Raw genomic sequence first — 17651 nt, 5'->3', positions numbered from 1 at the left:
TAAGGGGAAAAAAGGCTTTTATTGTATATTGTTATACACTTTGAATGCATTTTGAAACATCCCACAACATAATGTTTGAAATCTGAAAGTGTTTTTATATGAATAGGATGTCTGACAGTAATATTACCATGGCAACAAACCACACATGGACTGGAGTGATTGCCGGTGGTGCAGACTGAAGGCCACTGCGCATGCATCATTTTGGACCACAACAGCTCGTGTGAGAAGGGCTCTTCGCCAAAGCAATCAAAGGGATTAATGTGATTATTAACCAGCAGATGACAAAGTAAATCCTCTTAAATCATTCCAAAGTCAGTTTTAATCAGAAACAAGGCGATAATCTGCGACACTTTGAAATGATGGAGGTGCAGTGAACAACAGCTCACCGTGGTTTCTGCGCTCTGATCGCTTCCTCCATCTTTTATGATGAAATAATGCTGAATTTATGTGGAAATGATTGTTGTACAAAAGCTTCAGATATCTGTCGCTGAGACAGATGACTGGAGTGCAGTCTGAAGCAGAAACGTAATCTGAAATACTGCTGACGCGCCAAAATGACATGCGCAGTGAAGGCAGGGCAGACCATCAGGTCTGCAACGTTCTGCCTGTTTCACCTCTGTGCATGTAGCAGTAGCAGCATTTTCAGGGCACATGGCCAAAACAGAAATAAACAAACCCCACCAAAATGACAGACGGATGTTGTCATTCAGATGACAGTGTTAGAGATGGCATGCACAATGGTTACCAACATGACACATGGATTCAAGTCTTTGAGAACATCTGCTAAAGTCCACGTAGACGTAACAGTGCACAGGCCAACGGTGACAAATGGCAGCATAATACTTTAACTGTGTTGCCTGAAAACATCCAGCCAGAGTTCTGAATTTCTTTAAAAGAAAAAAAAAAGTGTTCTAATCAGTGTGTATTGTTAATAACTTTGATGGCAGAATCGCTATTCAAAGCTACAAAATATCCAGTGTTTGAGGATGAATCGCCACCTCGGAAACGGCCAGTTCTCACACCAGCCATTTCAACAAATGCACAGGGAAAAACTCCAGCTGCAGCACGATTATCTGGGATCAGTAGTACCAGCAAAATGCAGAGAGAATGAAGGGAAATATAAATCAGCAGATAAGTCTATTTCCTGGCACTGCTGGAAACCGTGCTGCCAGGAAAGACTTCTGGATCTGCTTTTTGAGTAAAACTCTGCATTCAAATGTCTCATGACTGCTTATGGCATTAAAAAATAAACCATTACATTTTATGTACAAAATATCAGTAGTGTCTGTCAGTTAAAAACAGTGATGTATTTACACAAAAATAGAAAAAAAAAAAAAGAATTCGCACACATTTGATGTCACGTTTCACTGACGGGGTTTTGGCTACATCTACAGGAGACCTGAGTACCAACCCCTCCCCTCGTCAGCGCTCATCTCACAGTGTTCATGCAGACGAAATAAAAACTATCAACAAATAAATTAAAACCGTCACTCACAGTATCCCTGACACGTTTCAAGCACCAGGCCCCAACCACATCCTGTTACACACGCCAGGAGGAAGCTACAAGTCAGTGCAACTACTTTCTGTCTGTACCATATTCAAGTGAGGGATCAGGTTTGCACGTGGATAATAACTGGTTTCATCAAATTTACTGCAACCTGTAGGGGGAGATGTCTACGTACCTGCAGTCTGTTTCAAACATGCTCATTCTCTCTCTCACACACACCCACACACACACACAATGACATTACAGTGTTTCAATTCCCTCCCCCCCACCTACAGCATGCTTGTCTCTTTTGGATGAGGTCAGTCTGTCACAGTAAAAAAAAACAAAAAACCTCACACCATCACTGTACAACTTTAATAGTTATTCCTGCCGTGGAAAAGAAACACTTCAGATGATATTAACAGTGGCAGTACTGTAGTGATGTGGCCCATGGAGAAAGGGAGAGAAACAACACAGCGGAACCACAAGAGGGCAGAAGGAGCGATGAGAAAAAAAAAAAGGGGGGGGGTTAGGGAGTGGAGATGATTCTCAGTAGTTTTGGCTAAAAGGTGAGGTAGACCTTGTCACAACATGTAGTGTGGCTTCAAACTGGCACTGCTGTCTTCTGCACTCTGGTCAGTGTTCGATTCCTGGTGTGTCCTCGGTGGGGACTCACATCTTCACGTCCTCCTCCACACTTAGCTGAGACAGAGTCTTCTTGATGCGCAGAGCCGTCAGTCTGGCTGCTCCGTTGGCATACCAGCACTCCCTCATGATCTTACCCATCACGCGCAGCGACTGCACAGGAAAAGCGCACACAAGTTACAAAATGTGACTGATAGTTAAAAAAAGTCACGTTTCAACCACATTTATGTATTATTTTGAAAGCTCTCCCAAACTCCAGCCTGAAGCGTTATGAGCATCACAGGAAGAAGCTACGTGGCCGCGTCTCAGAATTCATGATGTTGAGATTATTTTTACTGCGAGTTTACAACCCCTGGCAAAAATTATGGAATCACCGGCCTCGGAGGATGTTCTTTCAGTTGTTTAATTTTGTAGAAAAAAAGCAGACATGACACAAAACTAAAGTCATTTCAAATGGCAACTTTCTGGCTTTAAGAAACACTATAAGAAATCAAGAAAAAAAAATTGTGGCAGTCAGTAACGGTTACTTTTTTAGACCAAGCAGAGGGAAAAAAATATGGAATCACTCAATTCTGAGGAAAAAATTATGGAATCATGAAAAACGAACGCTCCAACACATCACTAGTATTTTGTTGCACCACCTCTGGCTTTTATAACAGCTTGCAGTCTGTGAGGCATGGACTTAATGAGTGACAAACAGTACTCTTCATCAATCTGGCTCCAACTTTCTCTGATTGCTGTTGCCAGATCAGCTTTGCAGGTTGGAGCCTTGTCACGGACCATTTTCTTAAACTTCCACCAAAGATTTTCAATTGGATTAAGATCCGGACTATTTGCAGGCCATGACATTGACCCTATGTGTCTTTTTGCAAGGAATGTTTTCACAGTTTTTGCTCTATGGCAAGATGCATTATCATCTTGAAAAATGATTTCATCATCCCCAAACATCCTTTCAATTGATGGGATAAGTGTCCAAAAATATCAATGTAAACTTGTGCATTTATTGATGATGTAATGACAGCCATCTCCCCAGTGCCTTTACCTGACATGCAGCCCCATATCATCAATGACTGTGGAAATTTACATGTTCTCTTCAGGCAGTCATCTTTATAAATCTCATTGGAACAGCACCAAACAAAAGTTCCAGCATCATCACCTTGCCCAATGCAGATTCAAGATTCATCACTGAATATGACTTTTATCCAGTCATCCACAGTCCACGATTGCTTTTCCTTAGCCCATTGTAACCTTGTTTTTTTTCTGTTTAGGTGTTAATGATGGCTTTCGTTTAGCTTTTCTGTATGTAAATCCCATTTCCTTTAGGCGGTTTCTTACAGTTCGGTCACAGACGTTGACTCCAGTTTCCTCCCATTCGTTCCTCATTTGTTTTGTTGTGCATTTTCGATTTTTGAGACATATGCTTTAAGTTTTCTGTCTTGATGCTTTGATGTCTTCCTTGGTCTACCAGTATGTTTGCCTTTAACAACCTTCCCATGTTGTTTGTATTTGGTCCAGAGTTTAGACACAGCTGACTGTGAACAACCAACATCTTTTGCAACATTGCATGATGATTTACCCTCTTTTAAGAGTTTGATAATCATCTCCTTTGTTTCAACTGACATCTCTTGTGTTGGAGCCATGATTCATGTCAGTCCACTTGGTACAACAGCTCTCCAAGGTGTGATCACTCCTTTTTAGATGCAGACTAACGAGCAGATCTGATTTGATGCAGGTGTTAGTTTTGGGGATGAAAATTTACAGGGTGATTCCATAATTTTTTCATCAGAATTGAGTGAGTCCATATTTTTTTTCCCTCTGCTTGGTCTAAAAAAGTAACCGTTACTGACTGCAGCAATTTTTTTTTCCTGATTTCTTAAAACCAGAAAGTTGCCATTTGAAATGACTTTAGTTTTGTGTCATGTCTGTGATCTGCTTTTTTTTCTACTAAATTAAACAACTGAATGAACATCCTCCGATGCCGGGGATTCCATAATTTTTGCCAGGAGTTGTTGTATAAAGCATACAGTAGTGTTCAGAATAATAGTAGTGCTATGTGACTAAAAAGATTAATCCAGGTTTTGAGTATATTTCTTATTGTTACATGGGAAACAAGGTACCAGTAGATTCTCACAAATCCAACAAGACCAAGCATTCATGATATGCACACTCTTAAGGCTATGAAACTGGGCTATTAGTTAAAAAAAAAAAAAAAAGTAGAAAAGGGGGTATTTACAATAATAGTAGCATCTGCTGTTGACGCTACAAACTCAAAACTATTATGTTCAAACTGCTTTTTTAGCAATCCTGTTAATCACAAAACTATTATTTAGATGTATAGCCCATTGTTCATGATTTCTTCACATCTGCGAGGCATTAATTTTATGGTTTGGAACCAAGATTTGCTTGTTTACTAGTGTGCCTTGGGGTCCATTGTCTTGTTGAAACAGCCCCATTTCAAGGGCATGTCCTCTTCAGAATAAGGCAACATGACCTCTTCAAGTATTTGGACATATCCAAACTGATCCATGATACCTGGTATGCAATATAGGCCCACACCCTAGTAGGAGAAACATGCCCATATCAGGATGCTTGCACCACCATGCTTCACTGGCTTCACTGTGAACTGTGGCTTGAATTCAGAGTTTGGGGGTCGTCTCACAAACTGTCTGCGGCCCTTGGACCCAAAAAGAACAATTTTACTCTCATCAGTCCACAAAATATTCCTCCATTTCTCTTTAGGCCAGTTGATGTGTTCTTTGACAAATTGTAACCTCTTCTGCACGTCTTTTATTTAAGAGAGGAACTTTCTAACTGTAACAGCACTTACAGGTAACTCCAGACTGTCTTTGATCATCCTGGAGCTGATCAATGGGTGAGCCTTTGCCATTCTGGTTATTCTTCTATCCATTTTGATGGTTGTTTTCCATTTTCTTCCACAGGTCTGTTTTTTTTTTGTCCATTTTAAAGCATTGGAGATCATTGTAGATGAACAGCCTATCATTTTTTGCACCTGCATATAAGTTTTCCCCTCTCCAATCAACTTTTTAATCAAACTACGCTGTTCTTCTGAACAACGTCTTGAACACAAATTTCAATAAAGTCTCTGATAGTACAAAATGTAAATCCACATTAGTGTGTCAAACTGCACAGTTTGATATTTAAAAGTTAGTGTTTGGGTTGACAAAGCCTCTGAACTTTTCAAACAAAACATCAGTACGGTGAAGACTTGTTAAGTAGAGCACTACCATAAAACACTAATGTTATACACAGCATCTACATACATTGATAAAAAAAACAAAAATCAGGTCAAGCTGGTGAATGAGCCACTTAGCGATACCTCGTAGCTCTGCCACCAGTTGGGCACATTAGGTCTCAGTTTCTGGTCACAAACCACCTTCCTCATCTCTTCTATTGAGGGGTCAGAGGGCACGAGGTCATAGTAAGGCAGCTGATACTCCTCGTGAATACCTGCAGTACACAGAGCAGAATATTTCTCACTCTCCACTTCCAGCTGTCCATGTAGAAAAGAGTCTCTGCTTCATTTTTGTGCTGCACCACTAATCACGTATTTAGTGTTATTTCCAAAAGTCAATGTGATAAATTAATCACTGGAACCAGGATAGCGATTAAATTAATCAATCAAGTCACACAGGTGCACAGAATGGCGAAAACAGAGCGCAGTGCAGACATGCACATTCCTTAAGCCCCGGTCACACGGCACTAACGAAGGACAACAGAGCCCAAACAAAACCACAAACCTGGACTTAGGTTAACTTTCAGAGGCATCGTTTAACTGTCGTCCAGCTGCGTTCAATCTGATCATTTAAAAACTCTGTCTGTCTCATACACGTGCATTTCGGGTGTACAGACAGCGATTAGAGTTTTGGTATTTGAGAGATTTGAGAAATATCTGGCATGTTTGCAGTGTGTATTATTTTGGTGGCGTATTTAGCGTGTGTGGTTGTGTTGTTTTTTGGTTTGTTTTTTTTTTTTGCGGTGTTTGTAAAAATGAGGCGTCTTACGAATGTTGAGCAAGCGCTTCAGTTTTGTTTTGGGTTTTTTTCCACCGGAGCAAGACGGAACGCACAGCATGTCATCAGAGTCTGAACCAGACAGTGAGAATTTGTGATGAAGAAGGAGATGATCCCTCTTTTGTTCTGGATGACGAACCAGAGCAGGTGGATCCACCGAAATGCACACAGATCTCCACAGTGGGTCAGATCACATGCTTCTGTTTGCAGCTGAGCTCCGTCCCAGCGCAAAGTCCTGGAACACAGAGATGCAGACATGTGGCTCCAGGTGCGTTTCGATCAACGTTAGCTTCGGTTTTGTTTTGTTCATCTTTAGTCCCTTTTGCGCTCTTGATTCGCAGGCTATTCGGTGATAAAGCTCGTTCGTCCACCTTTTCTCAATGATTTGTGACTTTTTTCACTTCGTTCAGGAATCGTCGTATGCTGTGTGACCGGGCCCTAAAGGACTTTTTACTGCTGTTTATACTTAGTGGCACCCCAACTCTGCACATCTCATCTCTGACTGATCACGTTAATTGCTGTGAGCACATTTTCCAATAATTTATGCAATATAAGAATTTTCCTCCACACCCTGCAGTCCTTGTCCTTACCTCCTGTGTTGCAGCGGCGTGCAATCTCCCAGTACACCAAGCCCAGAGCGTAAATGTCGGCACACTTGAAGGAGTCAAAGTGTTTCATATTGATTGTTTCATCCAAGACCTCTGGGGCCATGTACCTGTTACAGATAGGAAAAAAAGGATATCAGACAAACATCAATCCTGGACTTTTCTAAATAATTCCAAAGTACCGAGTACACTGAAATTTGATTCAGTGAAACAGGAACCACAACTCAGCGCTTCAAAATTTAAAATTTATTTTTAAAATTGCAAACAGTTTTTAAGACTGTGTGTGCAGCCTTTACCTCTTGGTGCCCACGCGCTGGTTTGGTGCAATGTCAATTGTGTCTGTGACAGACTCGTGGCGCACCGCCAGGCCGAGGTCAGCTATGGCGCACATGCCGTTCTTCTTCACCAGGATATTTTTGGACTTGAGGTCACGGTGGAGCGATGCCAGGCTTACCTGCAGCACAGCACACAACAGTTACACCAACACCTCGAGCTCACTGTGCATCCAAACGCTTTGGGCCGTCTGTATGCATGTGACAGTGTGCAGACTTCAATGGCTCACCCTGAGTGCCCAGGATCTCCATGTGCAGATGTGCCAGGCCGCTAGCAGCTGACAGGGCCAGTTTGATCATCCCCTCGATGGTGACTGAGTAACGGTTCAGGTAGTCGAACAGAGAGCCGTGCTCGTGGTAGTCAGACACCAGCCAGAGCTGAGTCCATGTGCCATTATCTGACCGCGCAAAAACAGTTCACAACCACACTCAATATGACAATATTTTCAAATTCCACTCAGTTATCTTATTAAGACCTGTTTATACAAAAGACAATTTCTAAACAGCTGATTACACCATGTTTGTCTTAAAATTGCAACTACAAAAAAACCCCACAGAATTATCAGCCACAAAACTGAACAACATAATCTGAAGTCACATGATTTGGGAAAGATTGGCATGTTTTCTTATGTTTGATGTGAACTCAATCATTCAATAGTTTTTGGACAAAGCAAATAAAACATCAGCCTTTGTGGTGACAAATGTGACTATATCCATAAAACTTCCTCAAATACATGGACGCTACAAATGACAATTCCAAATTCAGAATTTCCATTTTTTAGGAATATGAATAACAACTTGACATCTTGATCATAACATTTAATAAAGTATAAAGAAGCTGGAAGTTTTGAATTCATAATATAACAATTAAAATATAAAATCCTGAGGCGATGACCATGTTTACGTGCACTACAATAACATCTCTTGCAATAGGACAGCTTTCTTTCAATGGAAGTTCTCTACTATTTTAATAAACAATAGCAACTTTGAATAGATTCTGAACAAATGCATAAACTGTAAAAGGCTAAAGTCCATGACCTGTTTGAGTGCTGACCTTTATTGTCCGCTGCAATGAAGCCTAAGATGTTTTCATGACGCAGCATGATTGTCTGGTAGATCTCAGCCTCACGGAACCAGGAGCGCTCTTCTCTGGATGAGAAGATCTTCACAGCTACATCTCCTCCCCTCCACTTCCCCCGCCACACCTCACCAAAACGACCCTTCCCTATTATTTCCTGCAGCACAATCGTCCTGGCAACTGTCCGCTGCACAAACAGGGGCAAACCTGCAGAGAGCATCACACAGACACAAACCAAGTAAAGGTTTCAGTACACTATCCACTTTATTCCTGGGGGCGCTGCTGTAGAAGCGATTATGAGCACAACTTCCTGTGAGACACCGGAAGTAGCAGTAAGCCCTTGTTTGCTAGTGGGTTTTGTTTCCAAGACAGGTTTATTTAAAAGTTTATGGTTATCTTTTCTAAACAATGATCAGCTCCCGTAACATTTTAAAATGTCCTTGCGCAATTCGGGAACATGTTGCGCTGTTCGCTGTACTAACAACCACATGACATTAAATCTGCGGCTACAACAGCAATGTTTTTAATGTGCAGCCAGACTAAGCGAGTTTCCCCTGCCAACGAGAGATGAGAAACCCAGAAGGATGTGGTTGAAAGACCACCTAAAACATTATACGTGTGCTCTTTTCACTTTGTTGACAAAAAGCCCACAGAGGAAGAGCACTGAGGACAGCCCTCAGTGCTGCTTTTGATACTGTTGACCATAAAATTTTATTACAGAGATTAGAGCATGTCATAGGTATTAAAGGCACTGCGCTGCGGTGGTTTGAATCATATTTGTCTAATAGATTACAGTTTGTTCATGTAAATGGGAATCTTCTTCACAGACTAAAGTTAATTATGGAGTTCCACAAGGTTCTGTGCTAGGACCAATTTTATTCACTTTATACATGCTTCCCTTAGGCAGTATTATTAGACGGTATTGCTTAAATTTTCATTGTTACGCAGATGATACCCAGCTTTATCTATCCATGAAGCCAGAGGATACACACCAATTAGCTAAACTGCAGGATTGTTTTACAGACATAAAGACATGGATGACCTCTAATTTCCTGCTTTTAAACTCAGATAAAACTGAAGTTATTGTACTTGGCCCCACAAATCTTAGAAGCATGGTGTCTAACCAGATTGTTACTCTGGATGGCATTTCCCTGATCTCTAGTAATACTGTGAGAAATCTTGGAGTCATTTTTGATCAGGATATGTCATTCAAAGCGCATATTAAACAAATATGTAGGACTGCCTTTTTGCATTTAATATCTCTAAAATCAGAAAGGTCTTGTCTCAGAGTGATGCTGAAAAAACTAATTCATGCATTTATTTCCTCTAGGCTGGACTATTGTAATTCATTATTATCAGGTTGTCCTAAAAGTTCCCTAAAAGCCTTCAGTTGGTTCAGAATGCTGCAGCTAGAGTACTGACGGGGACTAGCAGGAGAGAGCATATCTCACCCGTGTTGGCCTCTCTTCATTGGCTTCCTGTTAATTCTAGAATAGAATTTAAAATTCTTCTTCTTACTTATAAGGTTTTGAATAATCAGGTCCCATCTTATCTTAGGGACCTCGTAGTACCATATTACCCCATTAGAGCGCTTCGCTCTCAGACTGCGGGCTTACTTGTAGTTCCTAGGGTTTGTAAGAGTAGAATGGGAGGCAGAGCCTTCAGCTTTCAGGCTCCTCTCTTGTGGAACCAGCTCCCAATTCAGATCAGGGAGACAGATACCCTCTCTACTTTTAAGATTAGGCTTAAAACTTTCCTTTTCGCTAAGGCTTATAGTTAGGGCTGGAATAGAAATAGAAATTGTGGAGGTGTTTCATGTGTCTGAAATGTCCAACATTTCAGTTGGCATCCAGAGCCACAGACACGTCACTGTCAGCTAGACCTGGAGGGATGTAAAAATATGGCTTAGAGTTTATTTTAACAAAGGCTCATATGTATTCTGTCACATTAGTTCATACAGTATAATTAACAAAACTTACCCACCTGGAGATCTGCCTTGACCTGCGATGCATGAACACCCTGCTCTTTGTATTTCACCTGATGCTGAAACTAAAACCCAGGCTCAGTGATCAGGGACTTTAAAGATTTTGCTGGCCTCTACATCTGCCTTAAGGTAAATAAGTTGTCCCAACACCTCTTTTAATAGAATGGGACTGACCTTATTACTGTGCAGGTCCTGATACGCCTCAGAGCTTTTCAGATTGTCCATTGCCTCCCCATCTGAAGCGAGAGCTAAGAAAGTAGCTAAAAATGCTACCGTATGTTATCTTAGACCACGTCTTCATGTCGTCCTCCTGCCTCTCTATATTTGTCTACAGCGGGATTGCAATGTTGTTTTGTTTGAGCTGTGACAGCTGCTTTTTATGTCTCTAACCCTCGCAGAAATGGATGAGCTTGAACAGTTGACATGTAAAACGCCGGTTCATACCGGAGGTCTCACCCATAATTCATACAAAGCCTCATGGGGCTAGGAATAAGGTGGATAGCAACGCTACATGTCAGCAAAAGGAATTATAGGTAATCAACTGTTGTAGAGGCTTTTTGACTGAATGACGTGAACTCATCCACATTCTACACCTCGTGCTGTACTGTGAAAGAAGCTAGTAGGTTGAATTTTACACTGTGGTCAGGCGACGGGCTCAAATTGTGACAACAGAAAATGTTTATACTAAACCTCTAGAATGAATTTTGGTACACAGGAAACACACTTAAATGACCTCTGTCAAGCCACAGAATCTTCCCAGGAAAGATAAGGTGCAAGGCTATGGTAACAGGCTGAAAAGTGTTTCCACTCTGGGCTTCTGGTGCTCCAAGTCACCACCCACAGTGAAAACACGTGCAGAATAGCAACTGCCTGTACACGTCAGTCAAGATGGTGGTGGCGTGCAACATTGCTGGCCTTAAGGCAGTGCAGCTTATGGATGTCTTATGTTCACACTGTGTGGGGCAACAGTTCCTGACATGTTGCAGCCAAGGGGGGGGAAAAAAAAAAAAAAAAAAAAAAAATCACACAAGTTGCTCATATTGAACATTTGGAGGACACACATGTAGCTGCTCTGCCAAAAAGAAAAGCATGTTTTCAAAGATCAGAGACCAAAACCATTTCTTCCATATACTGCATCTGGACTGGTTTCACATACTGACCTGAACCTGACCCAGAAGTGGACATGTCATAGATGAGGTCCTGCAGGGTCTTGTCCTTGGCTAAATAGAGATGGTCACAGGATGGGTCCTCCACCTCCAGCCTCTGCCTGTGGTTGTAGGCCCTCTGGTGATACTGGAAGAGGAACACACCCACCATCAGCAGCACACAGAGGAGGAACACAGGCCCCGCGATGACTGCCACCAGCTCCACTGGTCCCCAGGACTTTCCTAATCCTGACCAATTCCCCTGTTTTGTTGGGACTACAAGGAAAGTGAACATAAAGCAGATTGAAAAACAGACAGATGAGGTCAAGCAGACCACTGTTGAATTGCAGGTGCTGGATGTTGAAGGACAGAATCTCACCCGGGGCCTTCAGATCAATACTGTTGCAGTAATCCACATAGCAGCAGTGTGTGTTGAGCAGCCCATCAGCACTGAGACAGTAGAAGGGCTGCCCGGGGGGAACAAGGTTGTCCCTGTTGATGCAGATGCGTACATGTTGCTCCTTCCCCTGAATGTAATATATGGAGGCCATGCAGGCGCCATCTGTCTCACACTCATAGCCCGTCTTCTCACAGTTTGTGCAGTTACAACGCAGGGCTGCGGACCAGAGAGCGGAAGGAAACAGAAATACAGCACAAGTATTAAAAATCAACAACAAAATCTTGACTCATCAATTTCATGTTGTAATATGAACCTCTTCAGTTTGTCCAGCAGGGGGCAAACTAACATCAATACTACAATGTAATATTATGGTTGTATTTTGCACGCACACACACACACACACACACACACACACACACACACACACACACACACACACACACACACACACACACACACACACACACACACACACACAGCCAGACAGACCTGACGGCCCTGAAATCAGATCCTTCACTGCAGATGAACCCAAACACGCTGGGTGGAGACGGACCTGCCCGGTGGGACAGACAAAGTGAAACTCAACAAGGGGAGACGGCTCCTGCCAAATCCTTACTGCAGCATTCTGCTCCTTTCCTCTCCTGTCTAGCTCATACTGCCACTGCTTAAGCTAACGAGACAGGAGTTTCATTAAACACAGCACACTCCTGCAGAGAGCTATTAAAGCCGACACAATACAGCGCTTGCTGCTGCCATAATAAAACTACAGCGGTCCATCTATACGGCAAAATGAGGTTACAGTCACGAATGTTCACACAAATTGGCCACATCTTAAACACAGCCAGAGCTGGTTCCAGTGTCCAAGGATCTGCAAACTGATTAGATTTTAACCAAATGTGATTGGAGTCACAGTGCACATGCTTCTCATTTAATGTAAGGCCAGTACAAAATTCTCCACTACGAAAATGCAAAGGATGACAAAGATGGTTGTGGGGCCGTGGGCATTTTCACATGGGAAACACAGAGAGAAGCGGCTAAGCTCAGCTAAATCTGGGCCAGCAGTAATAACTGGCGATAACAGAGCCACAAGTGAGGCGTGACAGGCCAAGAGTTGATCCCACGTAGGAACAAAGGCCGGACCACTAAAGACTAATCACTGTAGAGAGAACACCAATGTACAAACAACACAGACACACAAAGCAGAGAGGAATTTCAAGCCTTATTGTCTATTTTTAAAAAGAAGAAGAAAAAAAAAGAAGCTCAACAATCAGCATCAGTGTCCCCACTGATAACGTCTGTCCCCGAGTCTCTCAAAGTGGGAAGCTCCCACTAATCCCTGTGTCTATACACACACACACACACACACACACACACACACACACACACACACACACACACACACACACACACACTTTCCTCTCAACACAAAATGACAGACAGAATGACTTAACCATTTGCATGTAACATCTGAGTGTCCAAAACCACAGATCACTGCGTCACAGGAGTGGCTTCCTCATAATTCTACTCTGGGAGGTTGGATTCTGTGTGGGAGCATTTTTTACATGTAGCGTGTACACTGCTGTGTCCAATCTTGTCTGCTCAGAGTTAACGGGAAATGTAAGTGGAATACTTGAAGCACTTTTTAAAGTAACATTTTTCATCTGTTTAGCGTTTGGCTGTGTACGTTTGTTATGTGCAAGTGTGTGTGGTCTTGCCCTCCAACAGCCGAGCGGGAAAATAGCAGGAAGTCTTGGCAAAGTGTGTGCAAATTCACTACAGTTCACATGCAGATGGAATTTCCTGCAGATTACAAAAGGTGAAGCCGGCTGGGCCTGATAAAGAAAAGAACAACAAGACCTATGAGACATCCCCCAAATTTGCACCATTAATGGAGCAAAGGATGCCACTAAATCAAATAGATGATAGCAAGGTTATAACTGTCAGATTCCTCAATATCCATCATTAATTCTGCACAAACAACACCCCTTTAACCTCCTGAATTTAGTGTTTCTTAATCACATCTACACCACCTAAAAAGGCCTAGGTAATGGCAATAACATGACACTTTGGGGGGGGGGGGGGGCGGCGCGCCAAATGACAATTATGAGCTCTAACAGGCATTTGATATTTTGAAGTTCATTTAAGGTGAAGGAGCACACACTGAAGCACGTCACTGCATCAATCACCAGCACCCCAATGTTGTTTTGAGTTGGGTGAATGTTCTGTGACTTCTGTCTTGACTCTTGTAGAGAAGAATGAACTCTCTACAAAAGTCAAGACAGAAGTCAGACTACCAGAGCAAGAATTTTAGCTGAGGAAGCTTCTGCGATTTGAAGCGAAACGTCCTCACATCAAGCAACCCAGTCCAGTCGAAGATTCAAGCTTCTCTACTAAGGCTCTTAGAGGCATTATCTTCAGTTAACGAGGCTCATCTCTGAGCATGGCTCAAATTTTAAAAAAAGTAAGTCCCTTCGGCTGCTCCCTTGTTTGCACTTGGGGTCGCCACAGCAAATCCAAGGTGGATCTGCATGTTGAATTGGCACAAGTTTTACGCCGGATGCCCTTCCTGACGCAACGCCACATTACATGGAGAAATGTGGTAGGGGTGGGATTTGAACCCGGAACCTTCTGAACTGAAACCAAGCGCATTAACCACTTGGCCACCACCCCTGCTATGGCTCAAATTTCAAGATGTTCAAAATTTAGCAACAACAGCACGGGGCAGTTTGTGTACAAGTTACTACAACTAACGAGGATTATAGAGGCATGTGCGTGGTGTGGATGAGGCTGCTAAAAGCCCATTATCCGAGCACCTGGCAGCTATGAGGGACCTGAGAGGCTATTTTTGGAGTGGCTGTCATCTTACGCACACAATTCCACCTGCTCTGTGTGCCAAACGCTGTATATCAAATAAAATAAAATAAATAAATAAATTTGTAGCGGATTAATCATTTTCTGCCAAACCTTGGATGCTGTAAACACCTCTAATCGCTTCTGTAATCACAGAAGACTGTTTCATCTGGACTTTCCTCTCTTTCCTGCTCCATGAGGAATGTATTTTTGGCTCAGCTTAAAAGGTAACTATTTCTAATGTTTTTTATAGCTTGGTAAACCAGTTGCATGCTCATTCCTAGCTGTAAAAATATGTCTCTCAAAATGAGCATTTAGGCAGAACACGGGCTCACAAAAGAGTGATTTTGCAGCCAATAATGGATGAACAAAGTTAAAAGTTGGATCACGGTGTGAAAATAACTATGTTTAATGCCAGGGAAGAAATAAAGCCAGCAAGCCGAAGATGGAAAGGAAGCCAGTGAGAAGGAGCGCAGAGACGGCTGTCCAGGAATGCAGAAGGGCAGTGCGTGTGAGCAAAAGAGCAGTTTTGCAGACAAACGGACAAACACAAAGTTAAAAGTGGGATTACGGTGTGAGCCGCAGAAGAAATAAAGCCAGCCAGGAGCAGGGGTAGCTGTCCAGGAACCAGTGGTTCGGTTATAGCTGGTCTGGTGCATTACAGGTGGACATCAGCCTGATGCGCGGCGCACGCCTGTGGGACTGTACTGGAGCATCTATTTTTGGACTGTGTTTAAAAAAATGTGACATCTTTAAATGCTGCTGTGAATTGAAAACCCACACTTTCTAAGGACCAAGTGTGGGAGTGCTGGAGGTTTGGACCAAACCCATGCCAAAACGTGCACCAACGTCACGTTACATGGCACTACATGGATCATATGTGGCTTGATGTGTATCATATGCAGCGACATGAGCCCTCAAGGCTGGACGGAGCTCATATGACATGTCGGTTGTGGCTCACTAGAGGCTGATAGCTGGCACATGCAAGGTACACAGAGGCACCTTAGTATTAGATAAGTGACGGCTTAAAACGTGGATCATTCTTCAAATAATCGCTGACACAACCATGTGTGGCTCATTATTTGGTGGGACAGAGGCTTCAGTAAACAGAAAGCAGTCCTGAGTTTGTGTGGTTTTTGGGTGAACTCTACTGTTGTATCCACATCATTGGTGGTTTTACAGTGGTCCTTTGTGTAGAGATTAAGATGACAAGAAGAGGGATTGGACTGGCCCTGCATGAACAAAGAGCAGAGTGGGGGAGCGCACTACAGCGTGGAGCTCTGAGGAGGGGGATGGGTGGCAGCAGAGGACAATCCAGGGTTAACAGTAACAAGGCCACAGTCGGGGGGCTATTCTGGACCAGACCGGGGGGTGGGGGTGGCGGTTACAAATAGAGTCAAAAATACAGAAAGGCGGGAGACAGAGTAAAGAGTGGGGCTTACAGAGCTCCCCTCCCCCAGCTGTGACTGGGGTCTCCCCAAGTGACCAGCTGGGACTGTCATTAAAACCCAGTCTAGACTGACTACAGGCGGTGGTAAACAATAGGAAAAAGAAACCTTGGAGGAGAAAAGACTGCTTGTTTGAGTCCATTAAGTGTGAAGTTCCTATCATTCCGTTCATGTGAGACAGGAAATGGCGGATGTTGTGAGGAAGGGATTAATAAAACATTGTTGCCATAAGCAATGTTGCCTTAACCTGGACCCAAAAAACCCCATAGCGTAGTCTCACTCCAAACAACATTACACACCAAGCTTGAAAATTATGTTTGAGCGACTGTGCACGTGTTGATCAGACACACTCATACAGGGTGACGAGATCTGCAGATAATTCCTTAAGGATGCTCAGCACAGGGTTACATAAACATAGGGTTTCTGGGGGCTAGGTGACACAGACAAGTGCCAGCAGCACCATTACCAAAATGCACTAGCTGGAATTAGATCTATTCAGATACCAGACTGAGAGCTGATCAAGACAGGAGGACGCCACCAGACAGTGTGAGTGCAGCAGACACACACCACAACTGTGCCCTAATCAATGCTCGGGGAAGGAGGAAAGTCATTACCTGTGTCTGCATCTCAGGGTCAGATTACTGATCTGATTCTAAAGCGATGTCTCTGGGGTTGCTTCTACCATCTCTTCCAATGACCAGCCTCGAGGCTACATCTCATCCTGTCTGTTTGATGGGTCTAAAGGCACACAAATGCATGCAGAAGCTTCCACTAGACGATTTCCAACCTGTTCACTTTAACCCGACTGTAGACATATTAAATCATATTTACTGTGAGTGATAACCACCTCTGAATAACTTTGTCCTAAATAGGCTGCTATGCAGACGTGTTATATTTCTTAATTGTGGTTCCTTATAATAGTTAAAAGGTTTTTAATCCAGTGGTAATTAGATTAGAAGTGGTCTCTGACCAAAAATTGAAAGAAGTAGCCAGAACAATAACTTACTGGTTTCTATATTTGTATGAGAACGACAGCTGCATGGCACAATTAAAATGATTAAATGTTTGACAGATCAATGACTACACATATGTTTGTGGCTGCAACCAAACATTATTTTCAACAGTGGTGGTCACAGCTAACCAAAAAGTTAGCTTTGATAAGTGGTAATCAGCTAACTGAAAAGTTATCTTTTTTAACGCTAAACCGATAAACTGCCTAACAACTTATCGGAAGCTACAGATAACCGATAACTTTGAATTTTGCCTCCCATACGCTCTCAGCTACTAAGAAGCTGATTTGAGTTTTAAATCACCGCCAAAGCTTCTAACAGATAACCAATGGCGATCACAAGCCCAAACAGCCAATGAGGCCAGCACTTGTCTTTGTGCACTCTGCCCCCTGCTTTAGGAAGCATCATTTACCCTGACAGGATACAGGGGTCCTGCGATGAGGCAGAGGTCTTGAAATGGAAAGCAGGTTTGAATTATGGTTTTAAAAATAAAATTATTCCAGATAGAATAACTACATTAATGTAAACTCTTAAAATGTACAAAGTGATATATAACACATATCTGCTAATTTTAAAATAATGCACTAATTCTGAGGATTTGAACATTAACACACAGATGCCCAAAGGGGACTATGGT

The 17651-nt window shown here is 42.7% G+C and overlaps 1 protein-coding gene across 1 annotated transcript in view; it reads right to left on the bottom strand.

Annotated features, from left to right (window-relative positions):
• The window catches only part of acvr1ba (activin A receptor type 1Ba), a 52921-nt gene continuing 35270 nt past the window's right edge, over positions 1 to 17651 (bottom strand). Inside the window, 9 exon segments of the mRNA XM_034172407.1 lie at positions 1 to 2284; positions 5469 to 5599; positions 6753 to 6877; positions 7064 to 7203; positions 7205 to 7221; positions 7330 to 7497; positions 8154 to 8384; positions 11322 to 11582; positions 11686 to 11922. Of these exon segments, the coding sequence (XP_034028298.1) occupies positions 2159 to 2284; positions 5469 to 5599; positions 6753 to 6877; positions 7064 to 7203; positions 7205 to 7221; positions 7330 to 7497; positions 8154 to 8384; positions 11322 to 11582; positions 11686 to 11922 (1436 nt within the window). The 3' untranslated portion in view covers positions 1 to 2158.

This window comes from Thalassophryne amazonica, chromosome 6 (assembly GCF_902500255.1).
Source record: "Thalassophryne amazonica chromosome 6, fThaAma1.1, whole genome shotgun sequence".
Classification (NCBI taxonomy): Eukaryota; Metazoa; Chordata; class Actinopteri; order Batrachoidiformes; family Batrachoididae; genus Thalassophryne; species Thalassophryne amazonica.
The sequence above is the reverse complement of the archived record's forward strand: the minus strand, read 5'-3'. Positions and strand labels throughout refer to the sequence as shown.